The following is an 18,798-nucleotide window of genomic DNA, read 5'->3' as shown; positions in this document are numbered from 1 at the left end:
GTGGAAAGTAGAGGAAATCATTCGTTCTCTCTATCTTTGATAAATGATGAATCTATGCCAAAATGTAAAATATATATTTCCCCTAATTCTGCATTTCTTTAACATGTTTAAATAGTTTCTTTTCCTTCTTTTCCATAAATCATTCTGCCCTTGCTACCTGCAGTCCACCATCCCCACATCCCACCCCATGGTGCTATGTACCAAGCAGCCTTGACCGATTATTTTGTCTTCCTGTTTTAAAATTATCCTATTCAGTTTTTCTAATGAACTTATATTCTTAGAGTGAAAGTAGTTATACCTACCTGTTAGAAGAGTTGACCGAACCAACATTATTTTATCCTTTTGATTTTTAAAGAGGATGTTTATTAACTTGTATGTGTATTTAAATAACTGAATTCCAGGAGATAAAATATTTGGCACAGTTCTTAGCCAGGACCTCCAAGGTATTTGAAGTTTTGTGTGTGTGCGTGCATTGTTAAAAACACAAAACATAAAATTTATAATCTTAACTATTTCTAAGTGTACAGTTTAGTAATGTTAAGTATATCCACATCATTGTGAAACAGATATTTACAACTTTTTCATCTTGCAAAGCTGAAACCCTATGCCCCTGCTTGTGAAACAACAGTGCCCCATTTTCCCCTCTTGGCAGCCCTGGTAACTACTATTCCACTTTGTGTTTGGTGAATTTAGATTTAGATACTTTAGATACCTCTTTAAATAGAATCATACAATATTTGTCTTTTTGTGCCTGGCTTGTTTCACTTAGCACAGTGTCATCAAGGTTATGCATGTTGCTGCATGTGACAAGACTTTCTTCTGTTTTAAGGCTGCATAATATTCCCTTGTAGGTATAGACCATATTTTGTTTATCTACTTGTCCGTTCATGCAATTTGAGTTGCTTCCATTTGTTGGCTGTTGTGTATAGTGCTGCTATGAATATGGGTATTCAAATCTCTTTCCCAGACCCTGTTTTCAGTTATTTTGCATATATACCCAGAAGTGGGATTGCTGGGCCATATGATAGTTCTATTTTTAAGTTCTTGAAGAAACTCCATGATGCTTTCTGTAGTTACTGTACCATTTCATAATCCCACAGCAGTGCACAAGTGTTCCAATTATTCCATATCCTTACTAACATGTATTATTTTCCATTTCTTTTTTTTTCATTGTTTTTTTTTTTTTTCAAATAGTAGCCATCCTAATGGGTATGGCATGATGTTTTATTGTGGTTTTGATTTGCATTCTTTGATGATTAATAATGTTGAACATCTTTTCATGTGCTTTCTGGTCATTTGTGTATCATCTTTGGAGAAATGTCTATTCAAATCTTTTGCCCACTTTAAAGTCATATTATTTAATTTTTTGTTGTTGAGTTGTAGTATTTCTGTCTATAGTCTGTCTCCTTCTTATATACATACTTAGCAGTTTTTTTCATCTTTGCTGCATAGTAGCTTTTTAATTTGATACAGTTCCACTCACATATTTTTGCTTTTGTTAATGTGCTTTGGTGTCATATCCAAGAAATCATTGCCAGATCCAATGTCATGAAGGTTTTCCTCTTTTTTTATGTAAGAATTTTATAATTTTGGGGTTTGTGTTTAGGTCTTAAAATGTTTTGAGTAAATTTTTGTATATAGTTGAAATAATTGTCTAACTTCATTCTTTTGCACATGGCTATATAGTTTTCCAACCTCGTTTGGTGAAAAGATTGTTTTTTTTCCCACTGAGTAGTTTTGGCACCCTTGTTGAAAATGATTTATGATATTCACTAGGGTTTACTTCTGAAATTCCTTTTCTATTCCATCAGTCTGTAGGTCTGTCTTTATACCAGTATCACACTGTTTTGATTACTTAAGTTTAGTAATGTATTTTGAAATCAGGATGTGTGAGTCCTTTGACTTTGTTCTTTTTCAAAAATTTTTGTCTGTTTGAGGTTCTGTGAGATTCCCCATGAATTTTAGGACTTTTTAAATTTCTGTGATAAATGCCATTGGGATTTTGATAGAGATTGTCCTGGACCTATAGATTATTTTGAGTAGTGTGGGCATCTTAACAAACTAAGTTGTCTAATCCATAAGCAATGGAATATCTTTCTATTTATTTGTGTCTTTTTTAATTTCAGAAATGTTTTGTAGCTTTTAGTGTACAAATCTTTCACCTTTTGATTGGGTTTATTCCTAAGTACTTTATTCTTTTTAATGCTATTGTAAATGGAATTGTTTTTCTTAATTTCCTTTTCAGAATATGCATTGCTATTGTGTGTTGATTTTTTTTATAGATTTTATTTTTATTTACTTATTTGAGAGAGAAAGAGACAGATAGGGACAGAAATAGCGAGAGAGAGAGCATAGGCAGAGAGGAGAGGGAGAAGCAGGTTCCCACTGAGCAGGAAGCTACACATTGGGCTCGATCCCAGGACCCTGGGATCATTACCTGAGCTGAAGGCAGATGCTTAACTGACTGAGCCACCCAGGCGCCCCTTGTGTGTTGATTTTGAATTCTACAACTTTGTTAAATCTGTTTATTAGTTCTCACTTTTTTGGTGTGATTTCTTTAGGGTTTTCTACATATAAGATTACATGATCTGCAAAGAGAGATGATTTTAATTCTTTCTTTCCTATTTAGATGTCTTTTACTTCTTTTCCTTGCCTAATTGTTCTGGCTACAACTTTCAATACTATGTTGAGTAGAAACAGTGAGAGCAAGGATTTCTGTCTTGTTCATGATCTTAGATGAAAAAACGTTCAGTTTTTCAGCACTGAGTATGATGTTTGCTGTTGGCTTTTTATTTATGGTCTTTATTATGTGGAGACAGTTTCCTTCTATTCCTAGTTTGTTAAAAGGTTTTCGTCATGAAAGGTGTTTGAATTTTGTCAAATGCTTTTCCTACATTAATTAGATGAACATGTATTTTTTGTTCTTCATTCTGTTAATGCAAGTATTTGTAATTTTATATTTTCTTCTATTCTGAACCCAGGGAGTCTATAAAAAGTTTTAGCTGTCTTCATGGATTTAGTCCATCGGCAGATTTAGGTACTTACTTTTAGGAAGAACAGGGCTAGATATATGTGGCCTTTGTATGCATGGGTAATGGGTAATTTGTAACTAGAGGCTTGCTAACTGGGATTGCCCATTTTTCTTTAATGAAAGAATTGCAAAGTTTTACAAAGTTTCTTAAAGAAATCTAGCTAATTCACTCTTCTAATGTGGGTAGAATAAATGAAGATTAGTAAGTGAAGCCCTTTGTAATCTGTCACTGGACTATTGATAGTGCCTCACTGAGGATATTCAGGAAGAGTCTGTATTGCTTAATGGCCTGGATGTGGAGGGAGAGAATTGTTAACTTCCTGACCACAAAGGAAGAACAAAATAAAGGGTGATTGACCCCTTCTGAATGGAAGAGAAGTTACCTCAGTAGAGAGGAGTCAAAATTCATCATTCTATTGTCTGAGTTTGAATATATCTGTCAAGATGTCCTTGACCTTTTAAAATTGAACTTTTTTGAAAACTGGAAAAAAATGAACCTTTTAAAGATTACAAATCTGTTTTTAGAATTAGAAAATAATGAATATTTTGTTGGTACTGAAGTACTGCAGAAATGGTAACTGTGGAGGCCGAGAAAAATTAAGGCCATCCCACCTCAGGTTTAGCCTTAGCATAAGTACAGCAATCTTAGTTCCCGCAGTCATCTCAGACCCCTGTGCTTAAGGGCTGAACTTTCCCCTACTTTACTTTAGTAACAAGAACCCCCACCCTGCTTTGGTTCCAGAGACCCCCACCCTGCTTCAGTAACAGGAAGCCCCACCCTGCTTTAGTAACAGGAACCCATAAATACCCCTGCCTTAACTAAGCTCGGGGTCCAAGTCCCTACTCCGCTGTGTCTGGTATACTTGGGCCCAAGCTTAAGCTTGTCAAATAAACCCTTGTGTGATTGCATCGGTGTTGGCTCCTTGGTGGTCTCTCAGATGCGAAAACTCCGGTATAACATTTGGAGGTCCACCGAGATCTGGGAGACTTCCAGGACCCCAACCCAGAGGGTCTTGCGCCGGCTGGTGAGTGCACTCATTTTTATCTATTTGAGTGCATACTTTGGGAGCTCCAATCTGCATTTTTACCCATAGGAATTCCAACTTGTATCTGGGTTGACATTGGCTCAAGTGGACACGTGGCAGGCCATCGACCAGGGGTCTTGGGAGACTCCCTTGCCCCCCCACCAGGGGGTTCGAGTCCCCCGCCGTTTCAGGGGTTAAAGTCCCCTTAAGTGGTCACCAGGGGGTTTGTGGTCCCCCAAGGCAGCTTGTCTGAGGAGCCAATGGGGCAAAGCTACCATCTATGGGATTATGACTGAACGCCTCTAAGTCAGAATCCCACCCAGGCGGAACGATATGGCAGCGCTGTGGAGTCTCAGTTGGCCTCGGATAGCTGGTCCCCTGCCATCCCCTCCAGCGGGCTGCTGCGTGCGCCCCGCATGGCATGGCGTGCCCTGCCCTGCGTCGGACTGGGGTCCGGTGTGGAGAGCCCCTCCTTCTGGGAAACGGGGCACGGCCAGAAAGGGGGCTGCCCCCTCGTCCGTCATGCAACAGACATTCGTGGGGAGCCTGGTGCTAAACCATTCATAGATGACCTGCTTCTGGGTCGGGGTTTCATACGTAGCAGAGCAGCTCCCTCGCTGCAATCTGTTGAAAGTTAAGCCCTTGGGCACAGGGGTCTGAGATAGCTGCCGGAGCTAAGATGGCTGTACTTATGCTAAGTCTAAACCTGAGGTGAGATGGCCTTAATTTTTCTTGGCCTCCAAAGTAACCCTTCATTAATTTGGGCTTACCGAATTAATATATCTGTTGATTTATGAAGCAGAGTTGAAAATGGCTTTTCTCAGTATTGCCCTATTTTATAGCTCAACTTCTCCTTCCATTGCATTGACCTAGTTGGAGTTGCATCTTATTAAGTATGGGCAACCTCTCACTTTGCTGGTCTACTCCCATAAGTCATTAGCTCCCCCTCCCTCCCTTTATCGCAAGAAATATGCATGTGGAGTTCTGTAGATACTTAGATTTATAAAGAATTCCATTCTATATTTGTGTTATCCAGGTTTTATCTAAAGAACACTACCCTTACCTAGGAGCCAGAGAGGTTAGTCATAAAGCACTCATAGATCATGTCACTCCTCTGTTTACCATCTTCCAGATGGTAACAGTTTTCCTTAGGCTAAAAGTCACATTCTGTGTGTGACACTCAAACACTTTAAGGATCCTCCCATCTCTGAGCAGTTGGATTTCCTATTCTTTCTTTCTGGAATTCTTTACTCCTATTTACTCACAGTGCCCTCATCTTTACTTCCTTCATGTTTGGCCAAAATGTCAGTTTCCAAGCGAGTTTTTCTTTGATCACTCTATTTAAAAGCTACTCCATCAATGGATAATCAATGTCCATCTTCACTCCTTTTTCTCCATAGTACCTGTTACTATCTCAGTACTCAATCTTTTGTTTAATGTCTCTTGCCCTACATTAAAATGTGAGAAACATAGTGTGTCTTTTATTACTGGCTACAAATCCAGACCTATAACAGTGTTTAGAAAGTATTTCCTAATGGAAGGAAATGTTCTCTCTCTCTCTCTCTCTTTTTTTTTTTTTTAAGATATTATTTATTTATTTGACACAGAGAAAGAGAGATCACAAGTAGGCAGAGAGGCAGGCAGAGGAAGAGCAGGGAAGTAGGCTCCCTGCTGTGCAGAGTGCCTGATTCTAGGCTCCATCCCAGGAACCTGAAACCATGACCCAAGCTGAAGGCAGAGGCTTAACCCACTGAGCCATCCAGGTGCCCAGGAAATGTTTTCTTAACTTGTAGTCTAAATACAATTTATTCATTAAAATTTTGGGAAGGAGTATCATGCCTTTCATCCTAGTTTAAAAAGATTTTTTTTTAAATTTTATTTCTTAATTTCAAATACTTTTATAGAAAGCTTCTTTTTTTTTTTTTTTTTGAAATCCTCATCTTTCTTCCCACTGGAATAGTTTCCCAGTCCTTTTAACTTTTAAGCTCAGTTCTTCCTTTAGAGTTATAAATGTTGATATTCATTGAAAAATTAAGACCATACCTTTAATGCATTACATTCAAAATTTTTAGTTTTGAAGATTAAGAAAGATGATCATAACCTTAGGTATCTCTCAGCTTGGTTTCTCCAGCTTAGCATTATCAGGGCTTTGCCATTGATAGTTTTTTTTTTTTCTTTTTCTTAATTTTACTGTGAAAATTTTATTCTGTGTGTGTGTGTGTGTATCAAAAAAACTGTTTTGCTTTAAACTGTTCTTTCTAAAATTTATACCCTTTTTTTCCCTGTTCTTTTAAAATACTGTAATACTTGGACTTCTAAGAATATATAGGTTAAATTAACAATTACACTAAAAAATAACATACATTTTGTTTGACTTTTATAATTTTGGTAACCTCAAAAATATGTATTGTATGTTGCCCTTAAAAAATAGGCTTCTATGAGGAAAATTGTTTTACAATTTAGTAATCCAAGGGGTTCTTAGATTTGTTTAAGAGCCTAAAACAAAAGCCATGGTGTACTTGATAGGACACTATAGAGAATTCTAGATTTTTAAAATGATTTCTAAGTAAAAGTGAATTTTGTCATTGACTTTATGCTAGATATAGAATTTAACCCCAATTATTTTTTTTCTACTTTGATAAACATATTTTGAAAGTCTGGCATACTATTTGAAGTTCAACACTGATGTATTTTCCCTTTAACTGATGTGAGTCTGAAAAAAAAAATAATCTTATACTTGTAAGGAATGTGTGTGTCTTAATTTGGTGACTTATGTGTGGCTTGCTTCTGATTTTTTTCAGGGGGATGTTTCTGGATACTATTCTCCCCTCTCGTGATGATAATGGCATACGTCCTGCAATCGGTCAGCGAACCCGTTTAAGCAAAGGAGATATTGCACAGGCAAGAAAGCTGTATAGATGTCCAGGTATTGCACCATACAAAAACAGAACCATAATTGTGCCTGATTGTGTTCTTCCAGATGAATAAGCCACAATTCACTGAACTGTTTACTTGTGTCTCTCCATGCTGGCAAGTGACGTATTCGGTTCAAAGTCAGTAATCATAAAATGAAATGAGAGAACTCTGGAACACTCATTGATATAATTAAAAACAAATTGCTAGAAATCAAATTTAAGCAGGGATAGTATTTTTTTTAAATAGGGTTAGCATTTTTTTTTCTTTTAACAAGTAAAAGAGCAAAAAGCATGGTTGTCTGATAGTTGTTATTAAATAGTTGCAGGATTTCATAGTCAAAGTTGAGTTTCCTTGCCAAAATAAAAAGAATATCCTTTATTTCAACTTCAGAATTGAGGACTGAAATGATCTTTTTCTTGCAAGTACCACCATGAATGATATATAAATTAAAATTTTATTAGTTGGACTGTATAACGTTGGTGCAAAAAAGGAGTTCTAACAGTGTTGCTAGTGAGTTACCATATGTTTTGCTACTGGCTAAAGTTATGAAAAAGAGATTAAAAGAAGTTCTTAGTAAGATTGTTCCAAGGGAACACCAGTGACTTACTGGTCCAAAAAAGAAAAAAGAGTCTGCTCTCAAACTGGAAATGGTGCATATTCTGTGTACCTCCTACATAGTCAAAATCCTTTGAAATAACATATATCAAAGAAATATGTTTAACTTTGGTTAGCACAGCTTTCCCCCAAATTTTTGTTCGCATATATATGTAAATTACCCATGTACGTGTAGTATTTATTTTTTTCAAATCTAAATTTCCACGGGAAATATGTATTTATAAATAAATGGCACCACTATGACAAAAGAATTGAGTGATTCTTGGCTAATTTCTGGCAGTACTGGATATATTATAGTTTTTAACTTTGAAAGAAGATTTAGGGGAGGATTGTGTGATTAATAGCAACTACGTAAATAATCCACATAGAAAGCCATTTTGTCTGTCTCTCTCAATACATGTGTGTATGTATGTGTATATATATATATCTATATCTCACTTAAAAATACGCTGGACATTCATTTCTAACACTGAATTATAAGAAGATCAGTCAGTAGGAATCAGAAAAGTAATCAAACTTATGAAACTGTAATTTTCAGTCTATAACTCTTAAATATTTAAGTTACTAATGGGAAAATACATATAAGTTTTCACTTGAGGCTTTATTTATATAAATACATAAACAGACTTTTCTTACTTGAAACAGTATAATATATAATATATACATTGGTTTGTTAATAACAGTAAAACCATATTTATGAAGGTACCATCATCAATGTGAAAGATATCTTGTCTTTTTAAAGCAGTATAAGAAAGTTGCTTATTTATTTGCATGATAAAGTAAGAGAGAGCTAAGACATATAAATATGTATTTAAAAAAATAAAAAAATCTGAAGTTTTAGTTCACTAAATCTTTAAGAATGGTTTGTTTTTTCTATCTTGGACATTTTAATGCCCACCAAACAGGTCCTTCCCTTTCTCTCTTTTTTCCATCTTTTGCTCTTTGTTTTCTTCACTCTCCCTATGAGCCATTGTGTGTGTGTGTGTGTGTGTGTGTTTTCTGAAGTCCTTAGCTTTGAGCCTTGAGCCCTGTATATGGTTATGAATTTAATGTTCTTCATTTCTTTACAATAAGGAGCATTAATTGTATTGGCAGAAAGATAGGACAAATAAACTTAAGTTACACTAATACAGTAGGTTTACCAGTAGCTCCAAGAACATTAATGGAATAATGTGAAAGACTGATAAATGTACATGGAAGTGTGAATAGGATGACTTATTTGAGAATCATCTAGGAAGAGTGTAGGGGTTTATAAAATGAAATCTGGTTGTGTCTTGGTTTTAATACTGAAAGGAGAGAGGTGTAAAACTGCATAGTCCCTTGGAGTTTGCCTTATTGTTTTCTTTTGTTAGAAATTGCTAATGAATAGGACCAATCAGAGGTATTTGGCTATATCACTCCAACTCTTTACTTCTTATCAGTTTATTCTCCAAGCTGTTTTGGATCTGCATTTTATAGAGGTATTCCTTAAGCATTTAATCTTGAAAGGAATACCGACCTGGTTCACACTTAAATATTTAAGGTTGTAGCTTTTATGGTCTGTGATAAGTGGGGCCCTGAGTCCAAGAGGGCAGGTTTCTAATAGGCTAGTAATAGGTAGACTGCAGATATTGTTGCCTTTCCATTAATAATATAGGAAATGGTTTTTATCTATCAGAAGATGAGCAGCATTAAAATGTATGCATTTTTAATTCCCTTAAAACAATATAAACTGCTAATTTTTATGATACTTTCTGACTGGCAAACATCTTGTAAACCATTATTATAGTTACCTATTTTATATACCAAATATGTAAATTAAATTTGTGTGGGAAATCTGAATTACTCATTGTACAGTCGGTGCATACTCATCATGAAAAAGCTCCATGTAGGAATAAGGTTGTTTTTAAGGTGATGGTATGAAAATGTTTCTTTTAGTTTATAATTATTTTCATTGCCATTTCTTGTTCTTTTAGGATCAGGCAAGAGAGATCTCCTTATGCACTGTTAATATAAAGAAAGAATATGATCCTTTACAGCCCTGGCACTCTTCTGACATAAAACCCCATTATTCATTGCCAGACCACATCCCAGAAAGAAGGAAGGGAAAAAGAGGGAGAGCTGCCCAGCCCTGGGATTGAATAGATTTCTGGACAGTGCTGCCTGAAAGCCAGTCCTGTGTCCTTCCCACAGCTTTCAGGTCTTTCTAGCATTAAGGCATCTAAAGGATACCCACTAATGCTGCTTTACCTGTCTGCCATTATAATCTCTTGCATCCTACATACTGTCAGGATTCTCCCCCAAGCAAAGGTGGAGAATAGATCATCATTACGGTCTCCAGGTCTCCATCGTCCCTTTATGCCAGTAAAGGCATAAAAAAAAAAAAAAATTAAAAAAAGAAGTTTGCTTTTTCTTTTTTTTTAAATTTCTTTTCAGTGTACCAGAATTCATTGCTTATGCACCACACCCAGTGTTCCGTGAAATATGTGCCCTCCTTAATACCCACCACCAGGCTTACCCAACCTCCCACCCCCCGCCCCTTCAAAACCCTCAGATTATTTTTCAGAGTCCACAGTCTCTCATGGTTCGTCTCCCCCTCCAATTTCCCTCAACTCCCTTCTCCACTCCATCTCCCCATGTCCTCTGTTTATTTCTTATGCTCCACAAATAAGTGAAACCATATGATAATTGACTCTCTCTGCTTGAGTTATTTCACTCAGCATAATCTCTTCCAGTCCCGTCCATGTTGATACAAACGTTGGGTATTCATCCTTTCTGATGGATGCATAATACTCCATAGTGTATATGGACCACATCTTCCTTATCCATTCGTCCATTGAAGGGCATCTTGGTTCATTCCACAGTTTGGCGACCGTGGCCATTGGTGCTATAAACATTGGGGTACAGATGGCCCTTCTTTTCACTACATCTGTATCTTTGGGGTAAATACCCAGTAGTGCAATTGCAGGGTCATAGGGAAGCTCTATTTTTAATTTCTTAAGGAATCTCCACACTGTTTAGGAGATCTTCTCCAGGCTGTCTGAGTTGAAATGGATATTTTTCTCTTCATAGTGGATATTTTTTCTTCAATAGTCCACATCAGTAGTGTGTACTATTGTTCTCTCTTAGGAGGCCCTGTTTTTCTTGTGACTCTCATTTTCTAAATGTATTTTTTTCTGTTTGATCTAATTTTAGGATTTACTTTCCTTTCTGATTTCTAAACTGCTTAGTTTAACTCTTCGCCTAGTATAGTCATTGGTCTATATTTGCATTTTCTCTTAAACTGGGTTTTCTGTAGTCCCATGAACTTTTTGCTAACTTAGTACTTCATCAACCATCAATCCTATATCAACCCTAATATTTTCAGTAAATTTTCCCCAATAAATATATCAAGTAACATAATAAAATTAGAGAAAATACAAAATAAAATATCTAAAAATAAAAGGCTTTCTGAGGATTAGAGTCTTCCTTATTACATAAAAGTGTATGTGCATTCACACATGAACACATGTACAGTCTATGTTCACAAATTTAAAAGTTTACGTGTGTGGAATACCCCTGTCCATGGATGCACATTTATGTGGACACTTTAGGGATGGAAGGTCAGTTTCAGTGTGCATGGAGTCTGAATACTAGAAACTTTACATTCCTTTAAACACTTTTTTCATTAACTTCACTTTTAAAATTGGAATAAAGTTCTTATTAGTTAACCTAAAGCATTAATCTCTTGGTTCCTGGTATAATTTTCTGAGATTCCTGACAGAATATACTTTCTAGATGTGCTTGAACATATACAATTCTTGGCTAAAATATTGCCCACATGCAAAAAATAGTAATTTTGCCATTTCCCCCCAGTTATTCATGGACTCCTTTATTCATCTCCCTGTAAACTTTCCCTAGTTCGGTGGATGGTACCAGACATTTATCATCTGGCAGCCCAAGCCAGAACTCTGGAGGACATTCTCACCTCATTCCTCCCTCATTTTCTCCAGCTAGTTAGTCCTGCTGCCTTCTTGGAATCTTGGCTTCCTACAGTGAATCTCCTGGTCCTGGGAGCCTCATCTTTTGTCTGAATTGTTGAAATGCCTCCCAGTCACCTCTTGCCCCTATTCTTATATCTCTTTAGTTGTCTGGGCATGCTGCTGTTAAGTGGCTTTTGAATATGCAAAGCTTATTTTGCTTATTTTTAGGATAAAGGCTAATCTCCTTTCCATTAGGTCATTTCAAAATATTTTTCTTGTCTCCTCCCTGAGTCTTTTCTCTAGGTATTACCCCTGCAGTCTAGATCTCACCTCCAATTCATTTAGCTCCAGGCATCATGGTATGCTTGCCTCCTGCCTCTTCCTCCAGTCAGAATGCTCCTAACTGCCTCCCAGTTCAATTCTAGCCATATTTAGGATTTGGCTCCTACTTAAAGATTTCCTTGTCTCCCAGGACTCCACATGGCAAATGCTTCATTGGATCCTGGTCTTTGTGTCTTACTCCTATAATCATTAGTGATTTGGCATTTCCCACACTGGAGTATAGAAGCTTCTGTGGGATAGGAGTTGAGTTTTCCTTCATGGTTTTCTGAATCTGGTGTAAAGTAAGTGCTCAATGAATAGTTGCTTCTGTGTGAATGAATGAGTCACTGTTAACACATGAAAGGCACCGTTCCAGATGTTATGGCCCCAGAAAAGGAAGCGCAGACTATACACATGAATATCTGAGCCTCTGGGGCATCACACAGACAACATTACTTGGTTAGGAAGTAAATTTCATCCTTAAAGGATGCTAGAGAACTTCTAGAATAGAGATGCCTACCTTGGGCTGCACACTACAGGAGGAAGGCTCCTTGGAGTTGGTGTTTATGTTTCATTTTAAAGGATGATTCAGACTTGGCTAGGCAGTTACTATTGAAATGTATTTTAAAATATTTCAGTAATTAATCTCACATTATCTCTCAGATGATTTAGGGTTCTTTTTAACATTTCCTTATCTTAAAATCATTTAACTTTTTATTTCATATTTTTAAAAATAATTTTAAACCTATATTTTGCCTATTATATTTAAAAGTTTAAGGGATCTAAATATGTTAATTAGGTTAGTATTAAGTTGATTAGATACAGTTGTATTTCTTCCCCTAATCTAGAATTTGTCAAGATCCTTTGCGAACAGATTTACAAAATAGAAATTATTGTTCATCTCTATCTGTGTTTTCCTTAGCCTTAATAAAATTATAAATGTTCTCCTATAGAATATGGAGACAGGAAAGTTCTCAGTCTTTGGTGTTGGGTGGATATTACAGACATTTGGTGAAGAAAGTAACTGTAGATGGACATGCAGGCAGCAGTAAACTCAATGTTATTAGAAGGTCCAGAGTTTGTACTAATTGCTTAACAAGACACAATCCAAGTAGCATTTATACAGTTCAAACCCAATTTTCTACTCTGGAAGAATGAAGGTATATGTGAATTACTTGATTCAGAAGTGAGATTGATCATATGATAAAGGACTTAGAAATTTAACCACTTTATTATTGTTATTTTTTATTTTGACAAAAAAATCACTTAATAAGACATCTACCCTATTAGCAAATCTCTAAGTGCATGGTATAGTACCGTTAACTCTGTGCACATCAGGGTACAGCAGATCTCTAGAACGTCTTCGTCTTGGGACACCTGGCTGGCTCAGTTGGTGAAGCGGCTGCCTTTGGCTCAGGTCCTGATCCTGGGGTCCTGGGACCGAGTTCCACATAGGGCTCTTTGCTCAGCAGGAAGCCTGCTTCTCCCTCTGTCTGCCTCTCTCTCTCTCTCTTTCTCTGAAAAATAAATAAATAAAATCTTGAAAAACAAATAGAACTTCTTGGTCTTGCAGAGTTTAGAGTTTTAACTAAAACTCTATACCCACTGAATGGCAGCTCTTCATTTCTTTCTCCCTCCCAGCCCCTGGCAGTCAGCATTCCACTTTCCACTTATATGAGTTTGAGTACATTAGAAACCTCATGTAAGTGGAATCATGCAATATTTGTTTTTATGTAACTGGCTTATCTCACTCAGCATCATGTCCTCTGGATTTATCTGGATTGTAGCATATGTCGGTTTTCCTTCTAGTTTTAAGGCCGAATAATATTCTATTTTATGTATGTACCAAAGTTTATCTATTCATCCACTGATGGATGTTTGGGATGTTTCTGTCTCTTGTCTAATATGAATAATGTTGCAATGGAAATGAGAGTGTAAATATCTCTTCCAGATTCTGTCTTCAATTCTTTTGAATAAATACCCAGAAATGAGGGGACTGTTGGATCATTTGGGAATTATATTTATAATTTTTGAGGAAATCCTACACTGTTTTCCATAGTGGCTGCACCATTTTATGTTCCTATCAACAAAGCACAAAGGCTGCTATTTCTATTTCTTTGCCAACATTTCTTATTTTCTGGTTTTTTGTTTCTATGTTGATAAGTGCCATCCTAACGGGTATGAGGTGATATCTCATTGTGGCTTTGATTTGCATTTCCCTGATGATTAGTGATGTAGAACATTTTTTTTTCATATATCAGCCATTTGTGTGTCTTTTTTGCCCATTTCTTTTTCTCTGCCCATTTTAATTTTAATTAATTAATTAATTAATTAATTTATCAAACTGCTTCATATTTTATTTATTTTTTTCAATGTTCCAAGATTTATTATTTATGTACCACACCCAGTACCCTCTGCCCATTTTTAAATTGGGTTATTTTGCTTTTTGCTATTGATTCATGGGAGTTCCTAATATATTCTGAACACTAACCCCTCAAGAGATATATGGTTTGTAAATATTTTCTCCCATTCAGAAGGTTTCCTTTCACTCTGTTGATTGTTTCCTTTGGTGTACAGAAGCTTTTTTAGCTGATGTAGTCCCACCTGTCCATTTTTGCTTTTATTTCCTTTGCTTTTGGTGTCATATCCAAGAAACCATTGCCAGGACTATTGTTACAAAATTTCTCACCTGTTTTCTTCTAGAATTTTTACAGTTTTAGGATGTACATTTAAGTCTTTAATTCATCTTATGTTGATTTTTGTGTCTGATGTAAAATAAGGGTCCAAATTCATTCTACTGTATGCATATTTCTAGTTTCTCCAACACCATTTTCTGGAGAGACTATGCTTTCCCCAATGAGTAGACTTGGCACTCTTGTTGAAGATCATTTGACCATACATAAATGGATTTATTTTGGGGCTCTCTCTTTTCTTCTCTTGGTCTGTATGTTTGTCATAAGCTAGTATCATACTATTTTGAATACTGTAGCTTTGTGATATGTTTTGAAATCAAAAAGTGGGAACCAGCTTCTTTTTCTTTTTTTTTTCCTGAAGAATGTTTGGCTATTGTTGGTTTGTGGTTTTATGTGAATTTCAGGATTTTTTTCTTTCTGCAAGAAATGCCACTGATTGAAATTGTTTTGAATCTGTGGATTGCTTTGGGTAATATGGATATTTTAACAATATTAAGTCTTCCAATCATGAACACAGCCCATCGTTCCATTGGTTTGTGTTATTTTTAATTTCTTTCAGCAATGTTTTGCCATTTTCAGTGTACAAGTCTTTTGCCTCATTGGTTAATTTATTGCCAAGTATTTTATTCTTTTTTGATGATATTATGGCTGGGATTGTTTCCTTAACTTCCTTTTGAAATTGTTTGTTGCTGATGTATAGAAATGCAACTGATTTTTTGCTGTTGATTTTGTATCCTGCAACTTTGCTGAATATGTTTGTTAGTTCTAACAATTTTATGTGTATGTGTGGAACGTTTATGGTTTTATACATTTAAGATTGTGTCACCTGCCTACAGAGATAGAAGTTTAACTTCTGACTTATATTTACTTTTAGAGTAATTCTTATTAGGCCAGTGATAATAAGTAACCACTGTATAATTCTTTATATTTTTTTCCTCCTAAATATGACTAAGTTTTATAGTTCAAAGACATATTCAAACACTTTAGACCACAATCTTCCTACCTGTGGAAAAGGTATCTAAGGGTTAAAAAGAAGATTCAGGGCATAAATAACATTTGATTCCCACAAAGCAACTTTATTAAGTATATATTAATAAGATGAGCATTTAACAAGAGCAAACTGAAGCTGAAGCTTTTGAGATTTACTTGTATGACATAATTATTACGTGGTAATGCCATGATTAAAACTTGTGTTTTCTCATCCACAGACTTTGCTGAGTAAATGAACAGCCTATGCATTTTAACTTTGTAGTGCTAATTTTTTCTTGCTGCTTTTTCTTTAGTTCCTTTAATATTAAACTTTGCTTTGTATGTCTGAACATTGACAACCTATGGCTGGGGAAAGTGCTGAAATATCTTTTGTAGTAGGGATCAGGTAGCCTGGGACAACCACATTTACTGAGGTAAATGCACAAATGATTATAAGCATTGTAAGCAAATGCTATATAATAGATTTACTTAATATTTGAGTTATATGCTCATTCTGTTTATTTTTCATTTTATAGAGTTTTGTCTTTATCAGGATAGTATTATTTATATACATCTGTGGATGAAATATATTTAATTGTTTTAATTCCACTTTAGTAAATCCAGTACCTACATTCTTTGTGGCTTAGTGTACTTTTCAATCATTAAATAATTTATTTTTAGACTGCTACAAATTATAGTATTTTTCACCGAAACACTAATTATATAGCATCCTAACTTATCCTACTTAGAAGCATATTGTTTGCATTAATAAAATCTTAATACATTTTTATTTTTCTAAGGGTTCTTGCAATGTTACATTTATCAAGAGCCCTGAGGTAATTCATGGGAAATGCTAAATTATGTATTTTTGACCTTGAGCATTTTCATTTTGTTCTAAAGTTGCTTTTATCTGCCTATTCATCAGAATAAACACTGCTTATTTCTACTTGAAATGTGTTTTGTTGTGCAAACTTAATATCTGTGTTTTCAAATAAATGTTTATATCATATCAGACTTTTTACAACTCAGTTTTATTTTCAAAGTCATCATCTTTCTTTCCTCATTTAACTTAAGATATGCAAAACCATTTATTATTTATGGTGGATTTGATGAGATAAGAATTCACCTACTGGTAGCTATGACTCTGTAATATGGTAATATCTCAGTCTGATTTCAGTCTCCTTCAGAGGGAAAGAACTCTTATTAAGTGAAGGTTATAAAGATGATAGTTTGCAGTGGAAGAATCATTCTTGAATTCAGGATATTTAAACCAACCTATGTTCATGGGGTACGTGCTGTGTCTTACAAAAACAATAGGAAAACCCATTATAGAATGGTTCTGACCACTAACCATGCTAAACCAATAAGCTAATTACTCTCTGTCTATGGCTTTGTTGAAATGGCCCTAGAGATATCAATCACACAGATCTTGAGGCTGTGTAGCAGATAATTTGCTATTTTAGATGACTGATAATTACTTCTAAGATATTAGACAGCCTTAGTAAGAGGAAAACACAATTGTTTTTACAGTAATTTCTACTTATGCTCAACAGAAATGAGAGAGTAAATGAATGTCCACATCTTCTTGGAAAATTTTAATCTTCCTTTAAGGTCTTAACCTTTTAATTTTTTCAGGTTATTTTGAGAAAAATTTTCATTGTATGACATTTTGGTATCACCTTTATTGATTGTATTCTAGTTATTATTTAAGATTTCTGTTTTTCAACATTGCTGTGGTATTTGCTATGAAACTTAGCATCACTTTACACTGAAAAATATTAATTTTGTTTCATATGATTCCCTAGCCACATGAACCGGATACCCACTGGCCTGAATATGAATATGGGTGACCTACTAATTCTTTGGGAATGAATGAGAAAATTCTCCATGAGGAAGAACTTTATGAATGCCAGATTATTTATCTCATAGTTTTGTTTTATGGTTGGCCCTAATGATACCATTAAGTATGCAAAAATCCTAGTAATAGAAACATAAGATGAATTTACTTGGAAAAGTCTTTTCTAGAACAGAAATACATATTTTCATCTAACACCAAAAGACTCAGGGCCTTATGATGTCCATGTCTTTCATAAAAATTAAAGAATGATATTATCTTTTTAAGGAAATTTGGATAACTCACCTCTTTAAAATAGCAAATATATGTATCTTTTTTTTCTTTCCTTTTAGCATGTGGGGAAACCCTACAGGAATCCAATGGCAACCTTTCCTCTCCAGGATTTCCAAATGGCTACCCTTCTTATACACACTGCATCTGGAGAATTTCGGTGACCCCAGGGGAGAAGGTAGTTTATATCATCGAGAGTTCTCATTTAGTGTGATATAAGGTGTTAAATATACAAAGTTCATTTTATTTTTAATATAATTTGCTTTACTTTTTATTCTTATTTTATTTTTTCAAATATGAGACTAAAAAACTCAGAAAAGTTATAATGAAAATTGCTCAAGCTCTGGAAATTTTAATAAATGCTCTAAAAAGTTGAAATAATGTTCTCAGGCACAATGGAATTAAGTTATAATAAGTGTCACATAGATAGTCAGAAAAATCCCACATATTCCAGTTAAGAAATATACATAAAATATCCAGCTTAGCTAAGAGGCAATTATAGTGAAGATTAGAAATAATTTTCAGCTATAATATAAAAAAATACTGAATAGCAAGTCTGTAAGATGCAATGAGAGCAATCAATACTTGGTAGGAAATTCAGAATTTGAATGCTCACATTAACAAATAAAAAAAAATACCCTAAACTAATGAGTTAGACATTCTTATTGAATGGATATTAAAGGTATAGTAAAATAAATGTAAGTACATAATAGAGGAAGTAATAAATAATAGATAAGTTAAGGAGATCAAAATAACATGGTACAAAGTATGAACAAAGTTGGTACTTTGAAAAAACTTAGAAATATAGGAAAATGGATGTAAACAGATCAAGAAAGAAAAAGAATAACAGGAAAAGCACAATTATCTAATCACTAGATTGAAAAGGTTATTATAACCAAGATGCTTTAGACACAAAAATGAGAATAAAAGAATATTGTCAACATTATACCAGAAACTTAAAAAATGTAGATGAAATGGGAAAACTCCTACAAAATATTACTGAGTTCTTTCTTGAGAAGAAAAAAAAAACTTGGTTACTCCTATAACTACTAAAGAAAATGAACTACTGTTTAATTGAATTATTAGATATTTTTCAGCAATGAAAATCCAAGCTCACATGGCTTAATAAGTGAGTTCTAGCCAATATTCAGATAAGGAATAA

General features: G+C 34.9%; 1 protein-coding gene across 2 annotated transcripts in view; it reads left to right on the top strand.

The window, feature by feature from the left end:
* The window catches only part of TLL1 (tolloid like 1), a gene marked incomplete at its 5' end in the record, with an annotated part of 211,830 nt that overhangs the window by 116,418 nt on the left and 76,614 nt on the right, over window positions 1–18,798 (top strand). For both annotated transcript variants that reach the window (XM_080797399.1, XM_080797398.1), the window contains 2 exons: window positions 6,858–6,982; window positions 17,699–17,814. In XM_080797399.1, coding sequence (XP_080653525.1) covers window positions 6,858–6,982; window positions 17,699–17,814 — 241 coding nt within the window. The remainder of the gene's footprint in view (window positions 1–6,857; window positions 6,983–17,698; window positions 17,815–18,798) is intronic.

The sequence above is a fragment of the Martes martes genome, assembly GCF_963455335.1.
Source record: "Martes martes genome assembly, chromosome: 2".
Taxonomy (NCBI): Eukaryota; Metazoa; Chordata; class Mammalia; order Carnivora; family Mustelidae; genus Martes; species Martes martes.
Note: the sequence above shows the minus strand (reverse complement) of the source record. Positions and strands in the feature narration are given on the sequence as shown.